The 26,995-nt window shown below is 41.4% G+C and overlaps 1 protein-coding gene across 1 annotated transcript; it reads left to right on the top strand.

The window, feature by feature from the left end:
- Nucleotides 1-16,921: 16,921 nt before the first annotated feature.
- On the top strand, nucleotides 16,922-24,206 carry LOC118579885 (C-type lectin domain family 2 member E-like). Its single transcript, XM_036181661.1, has 7 exons — nucleotides 16,922-17,009; nucleotides 18,377-18,502; nucleotides 21,630-21,640; nucleotides 22,243-22,263; nucleotides 22,316-22,474; nucleotides 23,001-23,107; nucleotides 24,062-24,206. Exons 1-7 carry the CDS (start codon nucleotides 16,922-16,924, stop codon nucleotides 24,204-24,206), a joined length of 657 nt encoding a protein of 218 aa, XP_036037554.1.
- Nucleotides 24,207-26,995: the final 2,789 nt, after the last annotated feature.

The following is a 26,995-nucleotide window of genomic DNA, read 5'->3' as shown; positions in this document are numbered from 1 at the left end:
GGCCCTTCTGTTCCCTCATGTTCTCATCACCCACCCCTCCTCTTTCCAGCCCCCCCCTGTCCCCAGTTTATCCAGGAGATTTCATCTATTTTTCCCTTCTTAGTGTGATCCATGCATCACTCTTAGGGTCCTCCTTGTTACCTAGCTTCTCTGGAGCTGTGGGTTGTAGCCTGGTTATCCTTTGCTTTATATCTAGTATCCACTTATGAGTAAGTACATACTGTGTTTGTCTTTCTGAGTCTGGGTTACCTCACTCAGGATAATTTTTTTGTACCATCCATTTGCCTCAAATTTTATGATATCATTGTTTTTTATAGCTGAGTAATACTCCATTGTGTAAATGTACCACATTTTCTTTATCCATTCTTTGGTTGAGGGGCATGTAGATTGTTTCCAGGTTCTGGCTATTACTGATAATGCTGCTATGACCATAGTTGAGCAAGTGTCCTATGCTATCATTAAGCAGTACTTTTAGAATTGTGGTAACACAGTTGCACCATAGTGTGTCATAAAATTAATTTCTCTTGGCAAAATCAGAATAGACATTGACATTTTAAAATATTTTCATACATAACAAGGTTTGATTTTTAGTGTGTGTGTGTGTGTGTGTTGATTTCTGTTTTCATGTGTATGTATCTTAATTATGCTCTGATCTAAAATGCTTACTTAATTTTGATTGATAGTAAAAATATGATGATAAGTGAAGAAATATATGCAAGGTGGGAGTTTAAGCTCGGGTGATCTACCATTTTGCTCTTTAGATAAAACAATGTTCTGATTGGATGGAAGTAGCCGGTAAATTTGGAGTCCATCACACTACAGCTCAGAGAGGGGCAGTCAAATGCTGCTTTTGTTTACTGGACTGAGAAAATGGCTCTGATTAAACGCTCTAACTGTGTGAGTCTCACAGTTTGAGTTCATTCCCCAGAACCCATAGAAAAAGCCACACAAAGAAGTACACATCTGTATCTCAGCTGGGAGGTGAAGACAGGGGAATCACCCAGAAGCACCTGAACAGTGATCCTGGAATGCACAGCACAGTGGTAGTAACAAGGTAGGAAGGGAGGGCCCACAGAAATTGTCCTCCGACTTGCACACATGCTCTGACCCTTCCTATCTCTCTCCCTCTCGCCCCCGCCCCCACACTCTCTCACACAAACACAAAGTAAGTATTCATTTAACTCCCTGATTTTCAGGTAACAAAAACAAGGAAAATGTAAAACTTTTGCAACTAGGATCACTTGGAGGAATTAAGTGAGGTAATGTTAGAGCCTTTACCAGAAGCCTGGCTGGGGAAGCCCTGGGAATTCATCAAAGCCTTTTTGAAAAGAAGTCATTAATCTGACCAGATTTTTTTTTTTTAAAAAGGATCTTGAAGAGTGAAGAAAGAAGCTAAAGAATGGAAAAATAAACTATAGGGATATTTACAGAAGCCCAGTTGAGGGAAGTTCATAGTTTGATTAGCATGCTGGGCATTAAAGTGACATCAAATTAGCTGCTCAGGCCCAAGGGGCTTCTTAAAGAAATGACACTAAGAAAAGCGAGGGCTGTGAGGGAGTCCTGCCTGCTGCCTGGTGTGCGGCATCCTCCGATAGAAATGGGCTAGGCTTGAACTCACCCTTCCTGGTAACCTCCCAGAAGCTGCCTGTGTTCGTGCTTGACTTCTGCTCTCATTCCACCAGCAGTGATCCATAAGGTCCCTGGGTGTGGGACTAGTGTTGTGATAAAGCAAAGACTCACGAGCCTCTATGGTGAGAAGGGAAGAAATGTTTCTTTTCCACAGGACTTGAGGTTCTTTAATTCTCCTACAGTAAGAACTGTAGGAGACAATGCAGTCATGCCCAGGGAGCCAGCCTACCTGCCACACTGGGCTTATAAATAAGACCCATGGCATACCAAGCCCTTGAGTATTCCCAGAATTCGGAACACTGAATTCTGAAACAGTATGAGTAGTTAGTCGCTGGCCAGTTAACAAGGCTGCACTCTATATGTCTCCTTTTGTGTGCTTCTTCAACATAAAGACCGTAGTGGCATGTGTGCTCACTGTCTAACCTGATGTAATGTGTAAACCAATCACAGTTCACAGGCTTCCACTATGTAAGTAATTGTTCAGGTATAATAAAGCAGAGGCTGTTCCTTGAAACTGTCTTCAGAGGGCTTCATCTCTGGGCCCTTATCTGACCCACTGGCATTTCAGTCTTGTGGGGGACACTTGGGTAATGACAGCAAGAAAACATCTGTAATCCCAGTGTGGCCCTGTGAGGAAAAGGGAGTGAGGGGATGGACAATTTTCAGGTGGTCCTGGGCTGGTTAGTTGGGCTAATGGAGCAGTAAAAAGATATTGTATCAAACAAGGTTGAAAGGTAAGAGGAGTCATATTGGTGAAATTATTAAGGCCACACCACATAGTTAAAAGGGAGGTTTATTTAGTGGCGTAACTTACAAATGAAGGGATAGGTAAGTTGCAGGGTCTGGGAAAGGTATGGTGCAGTCCGGCAGTGTTCTCTGGAGAACTCTGCTCGGTCTACCTCTAGAGTTCAGGGTCCTGGAACCAAGAGAAGCCTCTCCTTTGGATCCTGGGTCTTCAGCATCCTCTCTCAGCCCCGCCTTGTAGGTGTGACCATTACTGAAACCTCATGGGGGTTGGAACTTCCAGGCCAAGGCTGGAATGGCTACCCACTACAGAGTCATGCCCACAGTTGTCCTCTGACCTCCACAGCCATATGTGTGCTCTAGTACATGTGTGCCCATACTCAAGACTCAAGAACAAATGCACACATATCCATTCCCACATCCACTCTTAACACACACACACACACACACACACACACACACACACACACACACACACTGCATTTGTTGTATTAATTTACTAAGTTTGGTTTGGCTGTTGGGAATAGTTTTAACCAGACTATTTGCTATCAGAAAGTTCACTGAGCTCTACATGGCCCTGCAATGATTTTCACCTAAGTCAGAGGGGGAATACCTCCCTACTTGTCTAGCAAAAACACTTCCATGACTGATACTAAGAATCCAGCCTGTGACTCCAAAACATAAGCCTCAAAGTCTGTGCATGGTGCAAAAGTCAAGCCTGTGATTGATCTGAACAAAGTGCTGGGACTGGTCAGAAACCAATGACCAGGACTGGTTCAAAGACCTTTTCTCCAGCTACTCAGGAAGGTTGTTGTGCTTTAGCAAATCTGCTGGATGCCCTCCTGTGCTGCCTTCCCTGGTGTTTGGCATCACTCCACAAAAAAAAAATAAATAAATAAAAATAAAAATTCCCTGCAGTGTCTTTCTCTTGCTTTCTCTAAGCAATTGAGCTGGTAACACCAAGGAAGTGGCAGCAGGGGCAGCCATGCTGTGAACAGAGCAAGGCAGCTGCTGCTGGACAGAAGGAGGAGAAGGAGGAGGAGGAGGAGGAGGAGGAGGAGGAGGAGGAGGAGGAGGAGGAGGAAGAGAAGAAGAAGAAGAAGAAGAAGAAGAAGAAGAAGAAGAAGAAGAAGAAGAAGAAGAAGAAGAAGAAGAAGAAGAAGAAGAAGAAGAAATTAATTAATCCATTTTCTAGCAGCCAGGGCAGGAGGGAGAAGGGGAAAGAGGACAAAGTGGGTGGAGCTGAGGCTGAAGAAGGACAAAGGGCTGTAAGGAGAGATAAAAAAGAAACTGCAGGTCCTAGTTGTGGGAAGAGTCCCAGGAAGTTGCCTAGTACTCATGAACAAGGATCTGAGACCTGGGGATGAAAGCTGTAATGCAGGCTTCTGCTAAGGACTAAAGGGTCCAGAATCCTGGGGACTGAGGTCTGCACAAAGAATGAACACTTGAGGGTGCCAGCTGCTGCTGATTCTCAGCTGCTGTGACTCCCCTCTGCAAACAGAAATGGAAACTTCTTACCATCCAGGCAGAGGAAAGAACCATCAGGTAGCTGATTGCTGACATTTCTACACACAATGTGCACAACGTGTAATTATAAGAATAACTTCTTTGGGGATTTTGCATAGACTTGGCTCTGACATTCCTTTACCACAAACCGTGTCAAAATCTCGGAAAACAAATCTGAAAGTTGATGAAGAATTTACATTAGAATAAACATTTTAGGGTAAATAAAATATACTCATATGGAAAGTTCTTCACACTCCAATAACTTAGAGACAGCTTCAATAAAAGCATACCTATAGCAGCTTAAATTAAGATAATAAAGCCCAATGGTGGAGGAATAAATGAATGGTTTGCAGAGACATGAAAGACAATAAAGACTAAAGAAAGGAGGACTCCATTAGAAATGGGGACTATGAAGTTGATCCTGCCAGCCAAGTTAAAGCAGTGAGAAGGGTAATTGTTGAAAGAGTTAAGAGACCTTGGGAGTGTAAAGTTGATATTCCCAAAGAACAGACAGCAGGGAAAGAAGCTGAACTTTAATACAGCAAACTTTCTGGAAACAACAAGTAAGTCTGAGCAACCCATGGCACCCCCACAGCCTAATGAAGTTCCTCATTTTCTGTATAAGGAACAAGTGAGTTGAGAGCTGTGGAAACATCGAACATGATTCAGACTCTGTCAGTCACCTCAATGGCTAAAAATAGAAGTTTCTAGTGTGTGTCCTCTCTGGGAAGTCAGTGAGCAAGCCATGTTCTAATGCCTGTCCAGGTCTCTGACACATATATTAATGAAGTCATCACTTCCTGTAAAGAACTTACAAAATATTGTACAATGAAAACTACACAGCACTTTAAACCTTCTATAAACCCTAATTACCCGATTTGAACTTCAGTGATTATGGACAGGTGGGGATATTGCAGGTCAGGAGCCCAATTACTCACCTTCCCCCCATCCCCTTCCATCCATTCCCATTTCCTCCAGGGCCAAGACTCCCCTGGGGATTCATTTAAAACAGGTGGATTCAGTACAGGCAGGTCCAGTCCCCTCCTTCCAGGCTGAAGAAAGTGTCCCTGGGTAAGCCCTAGGTTCTAAACAGCCTGCTCATGCACTAAGGACAGGTCCCGGTCCCATAGCCTGGATGCCTCCCAAACAGTTCAGGCTATTCAGCTATCTCACTTATCCAGAGGGCCTGATCCAATGGGGGCTCCACAGCCTTTGGTTCATAATTCATGTGCTTCCATTCATTTGGCTATTTGTCCCTGTGCTTTTTCCAATCTTGGTCTCAATAATTCAAGCTCTTACAGTCCCTCCTCTTTCTCGACAATTGGACTCCTAGAGCTCCTCCTGAGGCCTGGCTAAGGATCTCTGCATCCACTTCCATCAGTTATTGGATAAGAGTTCCAGCACGACAATTAGGGTGTTTGGCCATCTGATCACCAGATTAGGTCACATCAGGCTTTCTCTTGACCATTGTCAGCAGTCTACAGAGGATGTATAATTGTGGATTTCTGGGGACCTCTCCAGCACTCTGCCTATTCCTGTTCTCATGTGGTCTTCATTTATCATGGTCTGTTATACCTCATTCTCCCTTTCTGTTCTTGATCCAGCTGGGAACTCCCTGCTCCCCTTAGCTTTCTTTCCCTCAAACCTTGCCCTTCATTACTCCCACTGTCATCTAGGTTGTTCATGTAGATCTCATCCATTTCTCTGTCATTGGGTGATCCCTGGGTCTTTCCTATGGTCCTGTTTTCTAGGTAGTCCCCCTGGAGTTGTGTAGCAGTCTAGTAATCTTTGTTTTACTCCTCCTATGAGTGAGTACATACCGTGTTTGTACTTCTGAGTCTGGGTTACCTCACTCAGGATGATGTTTTCTAGATCCATCCATTTGCCTGCAAACCTCATGATGTCATTGTTTTTCTCTGCTGAGTAGTACTCCATTGTGTATATGTACCACATTTTCTTTATCCATTCTTCAGTTGAAGGGCATCTAGGTTGTTTCCAGGTTCTGGCTATTACAAACAATGCTGATATGAACATAGCTGAGCAAATGCCCTTGTGGTATGATTGAGCATTCCTTGAGTATATGCCCAAGAGTGCTACAGGAAGTGCCTTATTGATTTCCAAAGTGGCTGTACAAGCTTGCATTCCCACCAGAAGTCGAGGAGAGTTCCCCTTACTCCACATCCTCTCCAGCTGTCTTCTGTGTTTTTGATCTTAGCCACTCTGACAGGTAAGATGGTATCTCAGAGTTGTTTTGATTTACATTTCCCAGATAATTAGGGATGTTGAGCAATTCCTTAAATGTCTTTCAGCCATTTGAACTTCCTCTGTGGAGAATTCTCTATTTAGTTCTATAGCCCATTTCTTAATTGGACTGTTGGGCATTTTGATGTCTAATTTCTTGAGTTCTTTATATATTCTGGATATCAGCCTTCTGTCAGAAGTGGGGTTGGTGAAGACCTTTTTCCATTCTGTAGGCTGTCGCTTTGTCTTGTTGACCTTGTCCTTGCTCTACAAAAGCTTCTCAGTTTCAATAGGTCCCATTGATTGATTGTTTCTCTCAGTGTCTGTGCTACTGGTGTTATATTTGGAAAGTGATCTCCAGTGCCAATGCATTCAAGAGTACTTCTTACTTTCTCTTCTATCAGGTTCAGAGTAACTGTATTATGTTGCGGTCTTTGATCCACTTGGACTTAAGTTTTGTGCATGGTGACAGATATAGATCTATTTGCAGCCTTCTACACACTGACATCCAGTTATGCCAGCACCATTTGTTGAAGATGCTTCCTTTTTCCCATTGTACAAAATCCAACACCCCTTCATGATAAAGGTCTTGGAGAGATCAGGAATACAGGGAATATACCTAAACATAATAAAGGCAATCTAGAGCAAGCCAACAGCCAACATCAAATTAAATGGAGAGAAACTCAAAGCAGTACCACTAAAATCAGGAACAAGGCAAGGCTGTCCCCTCTCCCCATACTTATTCAATATAGTACTTGAAGTTCTAGCCAGAGCTATAAGACAACATAAGGAAATTAAGGGGATACAAATTGGAAAGGAAAAAGTCAAGCTTTCCCTGTTTGCAGATGACATGACATGACAGTATACATGAGTGACCCCAAAAATTCAACCAAGGAACTGATACAGCTAATAAAAACCTTCAGCAACATAGCAGGATACAAAATCAACTCAAAAAAAAATCAGTAGCCCTCCTATATACAATAGACAAACAGGCTGAGAAGGAAATCAGAGATACATCACCCTTTACAATAGCCACAAATGATATAAAATACCTTGGGGTTACTCTAACTAAGCATGTGAAGGACCTATATGACAAGAACTTTAAGTCCCTGAAAAAAAAATTGAAGAAGATGTCAGATAATGGAAAGATCTCCCATGCTCATGGATAGGCAGGATTAACATAGTAAAAATGGCAATCTTACCAAAAGCAATCTACAGATTCAATCCAATCCCCATCAAATTACCAACACAATTCTTCACAGATCTGTAAAGAATAATACTTAACTTCATATGGAAAAACAAAAAACCCAAGATAGCCAAAAGAATCCTGTACAATAAAACAACTTCTGGAGGCATCACAATCCCCGACCTCAAGCTCTACTATAGAGCTACCATAATAAAAACAGCTTGGTACTTGCATAAAAACCAACATGTGGACCAATGGAATTGAATTGAAGACCCTGACATTAACCTGTACACCTATGAACATACAATTTTTGACAGGAGCCTAATTATAGTTTGTCTTTAAAATGACATCCACTCACTGCCCACCTCTGAGTCTGACTTGACATACTTGTAGCTGACAGGTGAAACATGTTTGGAAAGTGTTAGCCTCCTAGCTTCCACTGAGCAAAATCTAAAGAATGTCACCAGGTAGCATGTGAGACCTACAGCAGAGGTTTCCCATGTTGCTGTAACCTGCCCATCTGAAGTTTCCAACATATTTGAAATGTGTCTTGATTTGTGGCATTCTTTGTTCTGTTAGTATAAAAACCTCAGATCACAGAGTTTGGGGTGGCTTGAATCTGTGCTACTGGACTATGGGCAATCATGTCTGGCTCTAGAATAAACTATCTCTCACCCCTTTAAGGAGAGAAATACATTTTTCATACTGACAAATGTATAGTTAAAACTCTCTCAGGAGGGGCCACAGCATTCTATACAATGACAGAAGCTATAGGTTTTCCACCAGGGTTACAGATGGTTCTTGATAGTGAAATTTAAGCAGAACACAACCAATAAGGACAAAACATACCTGGTATAAAAATAGAAAAACATAAAAGTGGTTAGGGTGTTAATGTGACAGGCAGAAGGAAACAGGAAAGGAGGGAGGGAGAGAGACTAGCAGGGAGAGAGGGGCTGGAAGGGAGGGACATTAAGGTAGGAGAGGGATTGAAAAGATATCCATATGCATAAATTAAAACTTGTTTATAAAATGAGAATTTTGCCTGTGCTGTGTGTCTGTGCATGACTTAGGTGTCTGATGCCTATGGAGGCCAGAAGAGGTCATCAGATCCCCTGGAACTAGGGTTACAGATGGTTGTGGGGTACTATGTATGTGCTGGGAATCAAATCTGGGTTCTTTGGAAGAATAGCCTGTGCTCTGAATCACTAAGCCTATGTATGAAATTCATCCAACCATGTCCTGTTCAACACTTGGGCTCCTTCCATACTTTGGCTTTTGTGAGCATTCTATCTTGGACAGTGGTGTGGGACTATAGTATAAAAGCACAGACATTACCTTTCTGACCTCTGGTGTCTAGTGAGGACTTTCTTGCTGCCACTTTACATGGTACAAGGGGGTGTAAAGGCAGAGGGATGAATGCTCTGTCCCCACTCAGTAGGACTCAGTAAAATGACAAAAAAAATCTTGAAGTTGCTTCAACCCTTATATAAATTACTAATCCATCTGTGAGTCATGACTAAATTACTTCCCCAAAGGCCTCATTTCTTTTAAGTATGTTTTATTAGTATTTTATATTTGATAATATGCTTGTATGTAATTAGTCACTGTGAACACATTCACCTTTTCCTCCCTTTTCTTATCTCCTTTTACTCCCACTGACTTCTTGTTCTTCCACATTTTCCCCCACCTACCTTTATTTCTTGTAGGGCCCTGGAACTCCCAAGTAGGGTAACTGCTGCCCTGCTTGCCAACCTTGACCAGATGTCCTCCCTATGCTTATTCCCTGCCCGTCTCCACCGTCCTGAATGCTCACCAGAGGTTCTTTGTCTGTGTATCCTGCATTTGGGCATTAACAGCTGAAATGTAAGATTTTAAACATCAATAGCGAACTTCTGCCCTCCAGGAGTTCTTCCATTGTGTTGTACGCCTGTATTTAAGGTTTCCTCCCTTCTTCAATAAATGGCTTTCAGCATCCTGCTAGCATGAATGACCCGCTGTCTCTTGTCTCTGTTTTTCAATCCACAGCCCCTCCCTTGGACATGGTGATCAGGTGGTGGTAGTGTGGCCGCTACCGCAACAATTTCTCTCCATTCCTCTCTTATTTTCTCCCTCCCTTCCTTACTTTCCTTCTTTCTTTCCCCTTCTCAGTTCATGTGTTCATGGTTACAATGGCCATGCCATGTCCAGAGGACAGCATCCCACCTCACTCTTCCGTATCATTCAGCTCTTATAGCCAGTCCCTCCCAACATACTCCACTGTATTCTCTTGACACTGGAGTAGATGACATGGATGTCTTGTTTGAGGCTGGGCACTCCGCACTTATTCTCAGCACTTTGACCATCTAAGGTTGCTCTGACTCACTAAATCTGCTGCCTCAGACCTGTCCAAAGGCCTCTCTTGAGTGGCCTTTTATTGCCTACACTAGGCAGTTTAGGTTGAACTAATAACACTAGGAAGTAGCAGTGAGGGCAACTGAGAGCAGGGTTGATGGCTGAAGCCACAGGACATGCAAGAGGCAGGGAAGCTGAGCATAGTCAGGCCCCACACTGTGAACAGAGCAAGGCAGCTGCTGCTAGACAGCTGAAGCAGCTGATCAGTTTTCTAGCAGCCAGGGCCAGAGGGGGAAGGGGAAAGAGGACAAAGGGGGTGGAGCTGAGGCTGAAGAAGGACAAAGGGCTGTAAGGAGAGAGGAAAAAAGAAACTGCAGGTCCTAGTTGTGGGAAGAGTGGGGAGAGCTACCTAGTCTTCACTACAAGAGCATCAGACTTGGGGCTGAGAGCTGTAACTCCAGCAGAGACGGGGAAGTATGATATGGTCTCAAGGTGTTGGTGACGTTGATGGTGGGTTTGATGCTGAGCACTGGGCACTCACTTATTCTCAGTATTTGAACCATCTATGAGTCACCATTTTGACCAACACCCATTCCCTAAAGATACTTATCTGACCAATGCTCAGAGGTGACTCTTCCAAAGAGATAAAATAACTACTTAGGAGGCAGTTTCTCTACATGTCCATTTGGCAAATGCTCAGTAGTAGATTCCTCCTTAGAGGCCTCCTCATCTCTCATAACTACACCATGGAATCCACTTTCAAGATTAATTTCAGAGGGGACAGAACAGAGATGCCACTTTCAATACTTATGGTCATATATCAAGAAGTAGGGCTGTAGGTACCATGCCAATCTTTTCTCTTTCTTTCTTGTTTTTTGGAGAATTTACCGCAGTTTTCTACAGTGGTGGTACCATTTTGCTTTTCCCCACCTCAGTGAATAATGGTTTCAATTTCCCCACAGTTAACAGTCCTTCATTTTCTTAGTGGAGAAGGTGATTTCTTAGTGTAGTCATCCAATGGGTAAGAGGTGATGTCTCTGACTCTCCCCCCAACCCCCGGCATGCCCCACACTGAAGGTTCTTCTGGATCTTCCAGTCACATGGTTTGCATTGAGCTGTGCCTTTCAGGTTTTCTAGATGAATAGACACAATACTCCTTTAGTGTGTATCTGAGATGCAGAGATTGGAAAGCATGATCAGGTCTCAGGGTTTTGGAGACCTTGTGCTTCTGACCTTGAACCCCAGTGTTTCTTCACCTATTCCCTCCCATCTTATGTAGGAGCAGATGGCTAGCTCCAGCAGCTGAAGATGGGTATTCCTCTTCCCCATAGAAGGCCAGAGTCAACTCAAGTTGACTTTTCCTTTTCTGTGAGTATGTATTATATCATTTTATAATATAATATATTAACTAGATATATAATATATATGCACATATATATTATATTAACTAGAGTATGTATTTCCTAACTCCTTCTGTTCTGAGATCCTACAGTTTTGTTGTTGTTATGTTTATCTATCTGTCTCTCTTGTCTGTCTATCTATCTATCTATCTATCTATCTATCTATCTATCTATCTATGTATTATAGACAACACTTCTGTTAAGAGCAGAGTGTTCAGTCTTATATTTTAGAAATTGTTTTTCCTCTCTCCTACTATGATCATAAGAAGCTTGTTTTGTCATATTTCTGTGAGGATGTAGTCAAGTTTCTAGAGGCTAGTCCCATAGACTGTGGATGCCTTCCAACTGGCTCTTGCAAGTGTTTGTAACTACCAAGTTAACCACACTGAGTCCATAGCACATTCTTAATTACAGCTAAAGATTTATGGCTCTGTCCTAGCTCCAACTGTGGCAGAATAGGTCTGAAGTGAGCTCCCATGAGCTATGGCTTCCTGCCATCCCTCCTCTGTCTCTCCAGTATATCTTTGTCTTGTGTCCTCTCCTCTCTTAAATGGCCTAGAAGAGCTGTTTGATTTCCAGATGGTTCACCTTGGTGTTTGTTGTAAGGATTAAGTGGAAAGTTCCATGCTCCTTCATGAAGAACTGGAAATGTTTCCTGACTTCAGAATTCAGACTTTCCTTGAATCCCATAGTATCATTTGTTGTATAACAATTCCAGAAATAACAAGACATGTAGGGGAAGCGATGAAGAAAGACATCACCTCATTATACTTTGCCGATGCCTGACCATAAAAATGTCACATGCACCTGGTGAGGCTTCTAGCTAACTTTAAGAAGGTCAGTCTTTGTTATGGAGAACCAGCCTGCCTCCATCTTGGGCTTAAAAGCCATCTGATAGAAAAGACAAAGTAAGTTCATTCTTGTTTGTGGTTAAACTTCTGTTTTTCAAGGATTGGGCTATGCCTCATCTGTAACCTTAACTACAAATGGTTCTGTCCTGCCTGTTCCAGGAGTGGCAGCCATGTCTTTGTTTTAGTAATTTTTATATAATTATCTTGAAACCATTGTTTCAAAAGGTTATATGACTACCTCCCGTTATGGCTATCTCTTGTTATGATTACATTGGTATGCCCACCTTGCAACCATGCCTTGGTATCAAGAAGTCATTAGGACTAACTTGTTAGTTCTTCTCCTGTATCCCCATCTATTTTGTCTGCCATGGTAGGAAGCTCCTACCCCTGAGCTATATGTCTTTCTTATGTCCAAGGCTGACATCCTCAAACCCCACCTTAGGGGGAGGCAGCCTTTGTACATGAATACAAAAATCTTGCCTTATTTAATTGCTTGCTTTAATGAATTTGGTCATGATAAATTGAGTCAGTGGTCTTTCTCCCCCATCTTTGGGATTAACAATTACTCTTCCTTACAAAGAGATTTTAAATATTTAGTGTCATCAGGAGCAAGAACATCTGACTCCTGAAAGTTGTCATCTGGTCTTTTCATCTATAGCCTCTTTCCTCTCTGCCTTCCTGTCAGGGTCTTGTCTGCCTTCACTTTTGTGATTTGTGATTGCAGTCTTTACAGCATGTACCAACCTTCAGACTGGGATAGGAAGAGATAGTCAGGCACAGTATGAGTCATAAACCCAGACAAAAATATTAAAAATAATGGCAGTGTCTATGTACAGACCTAGGTTCCTACCTAAATCAAGGTTTTCAGAGGAGGCAGACATGGCCCAGGCTGTGTGAAAAATTATTTGAAGTCAACTGAGAATCAGAGGAGGTGAAGCTGGTGCGGGTTTTGGCTTTGCCATATTGGGTAAGCTTTGTACAGCTGCAGCCTCAAGAAACACTCATATTTTGGGTTGGAAGATCAGAATCCATTTTGAACTGGGAGCTGACTTAAGTCTCATTTTTCATAAACAAATGATCCAGTATTCTTGGGCATTTCAGAGCGTCTGTTCTCTTGACCCTTCCTTTTCATGCACTGTATACTTACAATGTGTTTAAATGCACAATTTTGAACTTGGTAAAAAACAAAAACCAAAAACGAAGCTGTTTCCCATGTATTCCATGACATCTCACTTCTTACTAGGATTTTGAGGTTGTTTATATTGTTGCCTATTCTTCTTCAGTGATGTGTGGTATGCAAACCACACAACTAGAACATAGTGTGTTTCTATTCTGATGTTAATGAACATCTAGTTTTCTGATTTGGCTGTTAGAAATAATACTAGTATGTCCATTTAGCACATGCCCATTGTGCACATGTAAACAAATAAAATTACTATAATGTGGTTTGATTATGCTTAACATTAATAATAGGCCAAAGCCTTACAACATAGCTAGGTTTGATTATGTTTAACATTAATAAATACACCAAAGTCTTACAACATAGTTACAAGTATTTATTCTTCCATCAGATGTAGCATGTCACCCCTGAAAAATTATATACTGGTTTTTTTTTATCCATTATAGGTATATAATGGTCTCTAGAGATTTTTTTCTTGCTTTCTATTAAAAAGAAAAAAAGCAAGGCAAAGTACACATTACGTTGTTAGGTGCAGCAGGACCTTGCTCTCTATTATCATTGTCCATCCCATTAGGGGAATATAGCACAGTACGTTTCTCAAGAACTCTACATAAATTATACTTCCCTGTATGAACTATGTGCTCATTCCTCTCTTATCTGTTGTACTTGGTTCTTAGTTGCACTCTACTGCACTGCTGACAGCAGTGTTGTATCATTCCAATTTACTTATCATAAATCATAACTCAATGAGACCTCTCATATGGATCTGTTCCTGTTCTCTTTGTGGAGCACCCACAGAGGAATGAAGTTATTCATTCCAGGATAGATCCCTGCATAGGTCACGGCTGTCTAGCTCTGTGTTCCCTCTACTACCCTTTCAGCAGCTCCCTCATTCTTCTAATGAACATCTGAATTACTGAATATTATCAGATCGGCCAAATCTAGAAATTCTGCCCAGCCTGAGTGTGGTGGCTAACATCTTTACTGGTAGCACTTAGGAGGCAGAGGCAAGCTGATCTCTATGAATTTGAAACCAGCCTGGTCTACATAGTGAGACCCTATTTGAAAAAAATAAATAAATAAATGCTTTCTCCAATTAATAACAACTTTGATCAAAGCAGTATTTTTCTTAAGGAATCGGTGATAAGTACAGGATATGTTCAAGTTCTAAAATATTTATCAGTTTCATTTACAATGTTTAAAGTCCACTTAATGTCATTTCACAATGGCCCTAATGCTGATGATGGCCATATCAAAGGAGCAAAAGATGGCAACTGACTTCAGGATGTTGACCCATCAGGAAACAAAACCCTGATGGGTAAATGGGCATGGAGAGATTCCCACTGCCCTTAAGGCAGTATGATCATCTCTATGCTACTGGGCATTTTTACCTGTGGATTATTATGAGGATGATTTCTTCCTAAGCTGTACTATTTAACTAAATCAATGATTTTATACAATAATAGTGTTAGTTTAAATAGGATTTTGATGATTGAGGGTCTTTAATAAATATAGTAAGGGATTATAATAGAGATTAGTTTAGTGGAAAATTTAATATAGGTAAATGTAGGATAAAATGTTGTCTCTGCCTCTGATAAACCAGAGGCTGCAGAGGATGAAAAATAAAACAAGGAAGTGTCACACAGCTAGAACACATGAGTTTCTATTGAGGAGCTGTATGGACTGTGGCTTAGGCTAATGATTAAGAAAAACAACTGAGTCCCAGTAGTCCAGCCAGCTCAAATTCTTTTAATCTTAATGTCAGAGATGTGTTCACAGGTTTTGAAGTGCATCATAGCTGAAATGCACCTTGGAAAACAACTTAGTTAGATTAAGACGCTTTCATTAAACAGCTTTGAGATGACAAACCCATGAAGAGGATCTCAAGTTTAGAAAGGCACGGAGTTCGGTGAGGGACTCGCTAAGGTCAGGGAACAGGAATAAAGTAGCCCAATTATTATTAGCTGATGTACCTTTCTTGCTAGGATGTTTTGGTGCCCAAAGGTGACGATTAATTCCTTGTGCCCATTTCTGCCCTCAGCTTCCTGATAGAAAAAAAAAATTGTTGATGAGTGGGTATGCACCCAAGGATTTAAAATAGATCTGTTTTTTTAAACATATACAGAAGTTTAGATTTGTGATTCTTCTAAGATTTCTTATAAGGTTACCTTTTGAGATAAATAATAAGATGATTTGTAGGGGTGGTTGTCTGTGTTTCACCCCTGAAGCAGCATTCCTAGGAGGCAGCAGGTCATTGCTAGGTACCTGTCCTTGCCCAGGGCGTGGCCGCGACTGGAACCTCTTAAGAACGGAAATGCTTGTGTGCTCACTCTCTTGGCTACATAGTGATCCTGGATGCTGGATGCTGGACTGCAGACAAGCCAGAGTTCTCCAGAGAACCTCATTGGATTGCACCTCACCTCTCCTGGATCCCTTAACCGACTCCCTTGCTTACTGTAAGTTGACTCAAAATAAACTTTTTTGACTATTAGATAAATTACATGGAATTGCCACTATAATGATTAGTCCTTTTTTGTCACCACAAAATGCAGACTACCATCAAAAGAACTGGCTGAGAAAAATACCTTGCTTGCTCACCCTCTGTTAATCAATAGCAAGTTGGTTGGACATGAATCTATGTGGGTTTGGGGGACAACTTGCTTTTCACCTGTAAGATGTAAAAAGTTTAATTATGTAAGGGATATGGAAAAATGCGGTTTTTTACTTGTGTTCACTGTAGTCATTCACTTGAAAAATAGAATGTATGTAACCATATTGCAATCTTTATATTGCTTGAAAGATTTTTCTGGTGTATATAAGCTGTAAGGGAAAAAATAAAGAGAGTTAAATGGGAAACATCAAGAATGAGAGAAGGAAATCACCAGGAAAAATAAAGAGAGAGAATATGAAAGACTAATGAAGAAAATGTCAGAAGGAAACCATCAAGAAAGTGTATAAGTGTCTTCTTCTTACCCCCTCAGATAAAAAAGTCTTAGTAAGCCAAATCTGTGGATCCCCTTTGAGCCCTGTGCTGTTGGAGGCTGATCCTCATGGAGGTGGTACCTAGGGCCAGGAACAGGGATATTGAATTGGTAATCAAGAAGACTGTCTATAGGAGAAAGGCAGCTCTTCTTGGAGATTGTCCAGAACACAACGTTCTCCTGGGGATTGTCCAAAAAGAAGATACATTCCTCTATGATTGCCACACATAGGATCTCCCTCCTCATGGTGTTGCAGCCCCCTGGCTAATGACTGCCAAGTAAAGAAGGGTTAATAACCTAGTAGTTCCCTAGTTCCCCTTACATTTTTCCCCTTCTGTTTTTCTTTCCTTCAGGATGGGTCAAGGGGAGTCTAAAGAAAAACAATTCTTCATTGATATTATTAAACATACACTTAAGGAAAAAGGAATCGAGACCAGCATTGGTCAATTGACTGATTTTCTTAACTTTGTACAGACAGTCAGATCCTGGTTTCTAGACTGGGTGACTTTAGATGTAGAAATTTGGGATACAGTAGGGAGAGATATTAAGAACTGGTGTAGAGAGAAAGAAGGAAAGAAGGAGAGGATATGCCTCTTACAGCATTCTCTATTTGTAGTGTTCTTAGACTGGTCCTCAAGATGACCATAGCCTACTCTGTAATTCTGTTTCTCCCAGAATAAGAAAACTGTGCTGAGAGATGACGTGTTCAAGACTGATAAGGAATAGTTATTGAATGACCCAGAAAGGCTGGGCTAAGCTTGCAAAATATTTTATTAGGAGCAACAACATACAGAACACAGAGTCCTTTCTCACAGTTTCAAGTTTCAAACATCCTCCTGGATTCAACTGATTCTCTTCCCCTTGGCTCACAGATGAAGGCTGCAAAGGTTGAAGAGGTTTCCATCAGCATGCTAGAGACATGCCTCACTAAACCAGACTGCCTACAAGAGGTAGAAAAAGGTATGTATTTTAATGCAACCTGATTCAAACTAAAAGATAGAGAGGAGATAAACCAGGGACCCTCAGAGGAACTGAACTCACTGCCTGTTAGCCTGTCACAGTGGGTTTCTCTAAAAGTGGAGGTTCATGGAGGCCTCTGTTACATTAATTATTCTAAAAGAAAATATAGTACTCAAATATTGCTGAACAAGAAAAATGAACAATAAATTAATTACAAAAGCCTAAGACATGGTTTTTGCTTGGTTGATTGCTTGGATTGGTTGGGTTGCATTTGTTTGTTTAGTTTGTTTTTGGTGTATGTGGCCTATCTTAGGGACCTCCGGGGACAGCTGGCTGAGGGTCATTTAATCAGCATAAGATGTGGCAATGTGTAAGCATGAGCTCCAATTTCCCTTTCCATCATTTTCACTGGTGTTGAGTAATGTTGATTTACTTTGACACAAACTCAGTAATATTTGAGCTGTTACAAAATACATGGTTAACTCATAAAGTTGCTGTAAATACAGACAGGCTTTCTATGTAAAGAAGAATTTCCCTTAGATCTAAGCCATGAAGTAAAGGTATTCTCATTGTAACAAAATGTTAAACTGTTCTTCAACTATTTTTCTCTGAATTTTGGCAATATTAAGCACAATTAATGCATTTATTTACTACGTAAGCATCATTTTATTCCATATTTTGTATCATTTTTCTTTTTAAAAACCAATGTAGATTTATAGTATGTGTGCACATGCACTGTAGACCAGGGAAGGTAGACAATTCTAGATAGAGAAAGGATGAAAACTCTTCTGCATATAATGCTTAGACAGTGAGTTTTCATGGTAAAGCTCACACCTCATCCTGTGCATTGTAACATACTCAGAATGGATCACAGATACAAACATGAAGCTTAGAAATTAAATCTATTTGAAGGAAAAAATGAAAAAGCATCTTTATGAATGAAAGCTTGTCTCTGGCAAAGATTTCCTTTTTGCAATACCAAAAGCTTTATCTATACACAAGAAAAATAAATGGGATTTAGTGCAATGAACACTCTGCTCTGGTCCCAAAAAAGGATAAAAAGATAAACAATGGACTGTCAGGGTCTCTCCACCCTGCCGTGTGTGTGTGTGTGTGTGTGTGTGTGTGTGTGTGTGTGTGCATGTGCATGTGTGTGTGGTCTGTCTGTCTCTCTGTGTCTCTGTCTGTCTGTCTGTCTTTTATCTCTATGAGGCTTGACTGCTACTTTCTATTCTTGTCCTACTGTCCTGGCTAGGACTCCCAGAGTCATACTTGAATGGCGAGCAGACACTCTTACCTTTTTCTTGGTCTCCTTTATCTGCCCTTACAGTCTCTTGAGATTGATGTTCTGATATTTATCTTTTCAGGTAAAAAGCTCCAAGAAAAATGTCTCAGGCTCATCTCCCCTGAGTCTCCTGCTAAGCTCTACTGCTGCTGTGCAGTGATCATGGTCCTCACTGCAGCTGTAGTTACACTTTCTGTTGCTTTTTCAGGTGAGTGACCCATCTCCAAATTCTGCAGCCTTCTGTCCACATCCACATTGTCACCTATACTTACTGACCACTGTGAGCCAGGCACTGTGGGAAGGGCTGGAGAGAAAACACACTGGAAATTCCTGTTCTCTGGGAACTTGGGGTCTAGCAGGAAGATGCAGTGAAGGAACAGCACAGGCTGTGGTGTGCACAGGAGGCCAGGCTCAGCATCCCTGGGAAGATGGCATTCAGCAACCTCTAGAGAGATGCAGGAGACACATGTCCTCCTGGCAGAACTATTCAACACAGAGAACAAGAAAACTTGCAAAGAGACTCTCAAGGAGATTGCTACAGCTACAGGGATGAGTAATATTGTTGGGGAAGATACACAACCCCACCCCAGGACCCATGGTTACAGTTAATATCCTCAACCATGGTCTGAAAAGATTAAATAGAAAGTTCCAGAATATGTGATTTCTAGTCTTTTAGCTGTAGACAGTCGAGGGCTGTAGGAGTATACAGCAGGTGACAAATAGTATTCAACAGGTCAACCTCTCAGATAAATAATTCTCTGATGGGGAGCCCTACTTGGCAAAGCCAAGGGTCACTGGCTGTGAATTTTTCTGTCTGTAATTTTTCTCATATGCCACTACATTTCTTCTCCACTGATTTTGTGTTCATCTCTTATAAGTATTTCATCTTTGGGCACATATATAGCTATGGGTCATCAGGAAGATGATTTCTGCTTAAGCTGTATAATTCTGATGAATAGAAATAATATTAGGATACTTTTCAAACTCAGACTAACATAGGAAAATCTCAGCTACAAAGACAGCCCTTTACACATTTTCAAAGACCTTAGAGCAAATCTAAAATAGACTAAGCTGCCCTTGCAGAGAATACTCAAGGGCAAGTTCCCAAGTGTCTGCTAAACCGAAGTCAGGCTGACAACATTAAGATATAACATTCCTGCAGCATTTGGCTTTCTGCACATACTCCCAATGATAGAAAGCTCAATGCTCAACCAACTAATTGTTTCATTACTTAGGTTCTGAATTTCAATGTCACTCTCTTGCTGGGAACCCTAACTACTCAGGCTATGTGCATGGCCAAGTGTTACTCACTGGCCAGTCGGTGTAACCTCCCTAGCCTAAGAGAAACTGTGATATAGCATGTGTTATGAGGATGGGTTGAACCCTGAAAATGTAACATATAATTGGCCTGAGTTTGGCTGCTGTGTAAAGAGCCTTGCAGAGAAGTGTGTGTGTGTGTGTGTGTGTGTGTGTGTGTGTGTGTGTGTGTGTGTGAATGAGAGAGCTGCTGTTATATAGAGGAGCTGTGAGGAAGAGCTATGTGAGCAAGAAGTGTGAGAGGTATAAGAAGTGTGAAGAGAGAGATGTGACTGTATGGTGAGAGAGCTGATAGATGAGATGTATAGCTATGTAGAAGAAATATATGGCTGTGGGGAGAATGTAACTGTGTAGAGAGAGATGTAGCTGTGTAGAAATAGATTTGCATAGGGAAGATTATTTTAAGATGAAGTAAAAGAGGAAGTTACCATCAGAAAGTGTATTTCCTTATTTTCCCCTCAGATAGAAACTGGTGCTCGCAACATTTGTGGTTTGTTTGTTTGTTTGTGGTTTTTTGTTTTTGTTTTTTTGCATACCCTGGTGCTGCCTGGGGGCTGGCTCTCCAGTTAACTCTAGTAGACTGTTCTGAATACTGTGATAGAATCCTGTACAGCTTTGCTGCCACAGCTGGAGCAAATGTTCCATTATATATATATATATATATTAGACAAAGTTTCTCTATGGATCCTGGCTGTCCTGGAACTCACTATGTAGACCAGGCTGGCCTTAAACTTGGAGATCCATCTGCCTCTGCCTCCCAAGTGCTGGGATTAAAGGTGTGCGCCACCACCATCCAATATTGTTTGAAGAAATCAACTTTAGTCACCCCAAAGAATAATACACACATCTTAACAGGACAAGCCATTGTTTCCTTTACTAGTTTGGCATCCAGGAGACAGGTGATCAATTGTTAAAAGCATCTCACAGTAATAAATGTTTACATTAAAGTCTTTTTGTAGCGCCCACACACTTTTGGGTCTGGGGGTATAAATACCTTTTAGTTGTTACAGTTTCTTACTTGATGATCTTTGGACTCCGGTTCTGTGGTGGTCCTGTATCATTGGCTGAACAGTAACTTAGAACAGGGAACTGGGAAGAGAAAAGCTTGTGGTGCATGAGTTTTTGTTTGTTTTTTTAAAATTAGGGACAAGGCAAAGATCGTGGCCCTGTCTGTATGCACATGAGAAACATAGGCGGTAACTTTGAAGTGAGACAATGAGCTCTTATCTTAGTTGGAAATCTTTTTTTTAAGTAACTCTAAAAGTGCAATTAAATGTGGTGAGGTAAGTAAGGCTGTCTTCTGTCCCTGACAATAGAAAGGAGAAGTAACATCCTAAAACTCCCAGGACTGAGTCAGTGGCTCTGATGTCCAGAAGGAAAGAAACAGATCACTTCCCTGCTATGTTCTGGGTTCCCTGCCATGTCTGTAGCCAAGCCTAGGTCTGTTGGAGGTCTTAGCTTGATGTACCCATGCATGTTGGTGCCTGGGGGCAGTCAGCTGACTGTTTGTCTCTCTAGGTGGCACCTTTAACAAGGCTGTTGATGGTCTGGTAGGTCATTGGCTAGCCTGTGGCCTTTTTTCACTTAAAACAGGAACCCAACAGCTTTCGGAATCAGCGAGTGCCAGCACTTGGCAATTTTGTTTTGGGGCTTTTATCTCTTCCCTGGCACACTTTAAATGCCATAGATGACTCTTTTGCCTGTGGAGTCAGGAGCCTTGCTCTCCAGATACTTAACTTTTAGCTGGGAGGTCTGGGGAACAAGAGATGAATTTTACTCCATGTCCTGAATTTTTTTTTCCTGATGATTGGTGGCTTAAGGACAGCTTTTGGAAAATCTGCCAGCAGGCAGACTCTAAACTGAACCTTTTGGAAGACTTGTCTGAGGCTATAAGCTGATTTGTTGGCTTAGGAACCATCCCGATTTTTACAAACTTAATTGTTTAGATCTCGGCCACTTCCAGACCTGTCTGTGCTTCTCAAGGCAGTTTGAGAATGAGTGGGTGGAGTTAAGGTGAGTTAGGGCGAGAGTCTTAGAAGCCACCCAAGCCTGCTCATTTGAGCCTGCCCACTGCCAGTTGAAGTCAGACAGAAAAGGTTGCATGTAGCTGACAAAGAAGTGGGGAAGGAAAGGGTTTAGAGCTGTAGCAGAAAGCTTGGAGATAAAGCAACTCTTATTTTCCTGTTCACTGGCAGAAGTACCTGCCACACGGTTATGCGGTCAGGTTTACCGGTACTGCAAAGCTGTTTGCAGCCAGATTTACCTGTACCCGCCCCATCCGCCAATGTAAGTGGCTGGTACCCGCCCCTTTGTCCCATGGCTGTAGCCGGGAGGAAAATAAAAAATGAAAAATTAAAAATTAAAAAAACAACCCCCCGGGAGGGGGGGGGGTTGGGGATTTAGCTCAGTGGTAGAGTGCTTGCCTAGCAAGTGCAAGGCCCTGGGTTCTATCCTCAGTTCCACATACAAAAAAAACCAACCAACCAAACAAACAAACAAAAAAACAAAACGGGATCAGACTTCAACTCAGGCATCCCGAAAATGAAGTAAGATCTACGATCCTAGTGATCGGTTATGGAAGTATAGTTCAAGTACACATCTCACAACTGAGACTTGGATGGGTATCCAAAGGAACCAGACTTGGAAATGTGTGTTTATTATATTACATGGTACTGTCTGCATTTTAGTGACACAATTCGTTGAGAGCCCTGGATCTTACTATGCCACCTGCCCAAGAAACTGGATTGGATTTGGAAGTAAATGTTTTTATTTTTCTGAAGACATGAGAAACTGGACATTCAGCCAGACCTCCTGCATGGAACAAGAGGCCCATCTAGCTCTATTTGACAGCCTGGAGGAGCTGGTAAGAAAGGATGTTTGTTCCATTGAGTATGTATTCCCATGAGAGAGAGATACTAAAGCAGAAGCATGAGGAAGAACCCCACCCCAGGGAGATGGGGCACACGGGGAGCACATTAGTGCATGCCATTTGCTGGTGTTATTGCTTCTAGCTGGAGCCTTGAGACACTGCAGAGACATGTTCTTATGTAGTGCTCATACTAAAACCTGTAAGGCCAGACATACTGAGATACCTTGTGGTCATGTAAGTTTTCCTCCAAGCATTCATATGTTGTGTACTGAATGTGGCATCTGTTAAAAATTTCCAGGACATTTTTTATCAGGAACTTTCCAAGCCACAGTGGGAAGGGTGGTCAGCAATGTATTTTGGATTATGGATGTAAAATGCATCCACCGCTAACTGAGGATCACTATGCTTCAAAATTGATGGCCCTCAGCTGCCATCCCTAGAGGAGGCTGTAGGACAGAGAGACTCAAGAGTCATCTGAAGCTGAGAGACACATGAATTTGCTTTCCATGTTTTATGACAGAATTTCCTGAAGAGATATAAGGGCGCTTCTGACCACTGGATCGGCCTGCACAGAGAGTCACCAGAGCACCCTTGGAGGTGGACAGACAATACCAAATATAACAACTTGTATGTTTTCAGAACACTCTCTTTCCTACTGTGATCATTTGTTGTGAAGAGTGTGAGCTGTGTCTGTAAGAGATGAATGGCTGTGCCATGTGACAACAACTGTGTTGGAAAGGAAGAAATATAAACCTTCTAAGTGGAAGTGTGGCTCAGAGGTAGAGTGTGTGCTTACATGAAGAGCCAATCCCCAGAAATTCCACTTACCTTCAAATTTAAATCTATTGCATAGTCTCCCATTTATTGGCCATCATTTTCAAAGCTTTTACTTAGTGTGATTTCACTCAAAATCTTTAGCATGATGATGGCACCTGGGGTAGATGGTTTGTGCTTGGCACTTGAAAATCTTTCCTTGCTGATAACTGCCCTCGTGGGATGTAGACAGAACTGCTGATGGGCAGTGAGGGCCACTGCAGAACTGCCGGGGTAGGACTTGTCAGATAGCTGTTTGCACAGCTGCACCTGTCACAGAAGCAGAGGCTCCAGGGGCTTTGGGAGCCTCCTCTAGAGTTTCATCATCAAAGAGCACTGAGACAGCTCTTGGAAGTGAGAATAATTATTATGAATAGAACAATAAAGCACAGGACAAGTCACATCCATCATGAAGGGCCTTTCAGAAATTTACTAAGAAATGTGTCTTTTCCCCACACTTTTATACATGTGTAAAATGCTTCCAGACAGAACTGAAAATAACCCTCAGTGAACCACCATGGACTGCTGCAGTCCATTTGAACATGATGGCATGAACCAGTCAAGCATGACATCAAGCACCTGTCAAATACCTTGACAAACATTACAAGACTCAGCATAGACAAATGACAGTGGTATGGTGTTCAAGTCGAACCCTGAGCATGTGAAAGATTCTAGGCAAAAAAAAAAAAAAAAAAAGTAGTTCTGGTGTTTGAATGTAATATGGCCTGTGTGAAAATTTTTTGTTTTGTTTTGTTTTGTTTGCTTTAGGATTCTCACCCAAGGAGGAGGAGAATGTGCCTACCTGAATGAAAGAGGGATCAGGAGTGCAAGCAGCTACATACATAAGAAGTGGATTTGTAGCAAGTCCAACAGATACACTTCACAGTGCCCAGAAATTTTGGACCCAGGCTAGGGAATGTGCCACAGCATGCATGAGAAACAGATGCTCTGTGACCTGTTATCTACAGTTGCTGCTCTACTCCTGATCTGCTAAAACCATCAAAATCCATCAATAATATGGGTTGACACCAAAGATGAAAACTCATTAGGAGGATCATAGATACAGGATATTGGCAGAACACAGATGATTCTAAATTAAATAGGTGTTTAGGTATTAGTTAGTATTCTTATCTTAAACCTAAAGTAAATCATATCTGTATTAATGAGCTCCAATTTTATGACCAGATATGAATTTTTTCATTGGTTGTTGTATTGAATACATAGAACCTAAAAGTGTGGGTTGACTGAGCCCATGGAAAGGATTCAACCATCACAAGAAATATGATAATTGGTATGTTGTCTCCAAATATTATTATAAACAGGGTCATCATTATTTTTTACAAAATTCAATGACCAATATGAAATGAGATCTAGATAGAATCACATTCTGTGATCTAATACCAGTTTCGAAATGTTTTTAAACTTTATTTCTGTGTTCATTTTTAATTAAAATAGACTAAGAATATTTTATAAACAAATGTCATTTTAGTTTCCTAATTTAGCTTTTTTGAGAGTTTCATAATGATGACGTCATTAGAACATTATTCTTTATTAGGTTCTTTTTAAATCAGGAGACAGTTAATTACTGAACCTCCTTCAAAACATTTGATGCCTAATCTTGCAATAATTTACACATTTTTAAGTTTTAGGGACAAAATATTTTAATTTTTTGATCATATGCTGTACTGTACTGATGAGTCCCAAAAAGGACGAAATAACAGGTCACAAACATCTCTTCCATTAACTCTGTCTTCTTACTTTATTGACATATAGATTAAACCTTCTCATGCATGCTAGGCAAACATAGTACTACTGATATTTACCACCATCCCTTTTCATAATTTTTTTCTTGTAACAAGGTTGCTATGTTATCCCTAAATGTCTGGAATTGGAACTATGTATCACCACATAGAACATATCTTTATTCTTTATTGAAGTATTAGTTTAGGCCCAGTTATATGGTTCTGAAGTTAAAGGCACTGGCCACTGAGACTGATAACCTGAGTTCAACACCTGGACACAGGTTGAAAGGAAAAAAAAACCGTCCACAGCAAGTTTGTCCTATGATCTTCAAAATTGTGCTGTATATATACACACGCATAAATAAAAAATGAAATGAAATAAAAAATAATGTTCATTTCTCTGTAGTAGACTGCACTTATTTTGAGTCTGTATTTTATTTTTCTATTTTTTCTTTCTTTTGTTTTGCTTTTCTTTTTTCTTTTATTATTATTATTATATTTGTGTTTTGATTTTACACATCAGCCATGGGTTCCCCTGTCCTCCACCCTCCCGCCCCACCACCACCTTTCCCCCAGGATTCCCTCGGTTCCCAACTCCTCCAGGGCCAAGACTCCCCTGGGGATTCATTTAAACCTGGTGGATTCAGTACAGGCAGGTCCAGTCCCCTCCTTCCAGACTCAGCAAAGTGTCCCTGTGTAAGCCCAAGGTTTCAAACAGCCAGCTCATGCACTAAGGACAGGTCTGGGTCCTACTGTGTGGGTGCCTCCCAAACAGTTCAAGCTATTCAATTGTCTCACTGATCCAGCTGGGGACTCCACAGCCTTAGGTTCATAATTCATGTGCTTCCATTCGTTTGGCTATTTGTCCCTGTGCTTTTTCCAATCTTGGTCTCAACAATTCATGCTCTTACAGTACCTCCTCTTTCTCGACAGTTGGACTCCTGGAGCTCCACCTGGAGCCTGGCTGAGGATCTCTGCATCCACTGCCATCAGTTATTGGATGAGAGTTCTAGCACAACTGTTAGGGTGTTTGGCCATCTGATCACCAGATTAGGTTAGATCGGTCTTTCTCTGCCTATTCCTGTTCTCATGTGGTCTTCATTTATCATGGTCTGCTATTCCTCGTTCTCCCTTTCTGTTCTTGATCCAGCTGGGAACTCCTGCTCCCTTTAGCTTTCTTTCCCTCAAACCTTGCCCTTCATTACTCCCACTGTCATCTAGGTTGTTCATGTAGATCTCATTCATTTCTCTGTCATTGAGTGATCCCTGGGTCTTTCCTATGGTCCTGTTTTCTAGGTAGTCCCCCTGGAGTTGTGTAGCAGTCTAGTAATCTTTGTTTTACTCCTCCTATGAGTGAGTACATACCGTGTTTGTACTTCTGAGTCTGGGGTACCTCACTCAGGATGATGTTTTCTAGATCCATCCATTTGCCTGCAAACTTTATGATGTCATAGTTTTTCCCTGCTGAGTAGTACTCCATTGTGTATATGTACCATATTTTCTTTATCCATTCTTCAGTAGAAGGGCATCTAGGTTGTTTCCAGGTTCTGGCTATTACAAACAATGCTGATATGAACATAGCTGAGCAAATGTCCTTGTGGTATGATTGAACATTCCTTGGGTATATGACCAAGAGTGCTACAGCTGGGTCTTGGGGGAGATGGATTCCCAATTTTCTAAGGAAGCACCATATTGATTTCCAGAGTGGCTGTACAAGCTTGCATTCCCACCAGCAGTGGAGGAGAGTTCCCCTTGCTCCACAACCTCTCCAGCATAAACTGTCTTCTGTGATTTTGATCTTAGCCATTCTGACAGGTGTAAGGTGGTATCTCAAATTCGTTTTGATTTGCATTTCCCGGATAATTAGGGATGTTGGGCTATTCCTTAAATGTCTTTCAGCCATTTGAACTTCCTCTGTGGAGAATTCTCTGTTTGGTTCTATAGCCCATTTCTTAATTGG

This window comes from Onychomys torridus, chromosome 3 (assembly GCF_903995425.1).
Source record: "Onychomys torridus chromosome 3, mOncTor1.1, whole genome shotgun sequence".
Taxonomy (NCBI): domain Eukaryota; kingdom Metazoa; phylum Chordata; class Mammalia; order Rodentia; family Cricetidae; genus Onychomys; species Onychomys torridus.
Note: the sequence above shows the minus strand (reverse complement) of the source record. Positions and strands in the feature narration are given on the sequence as shown.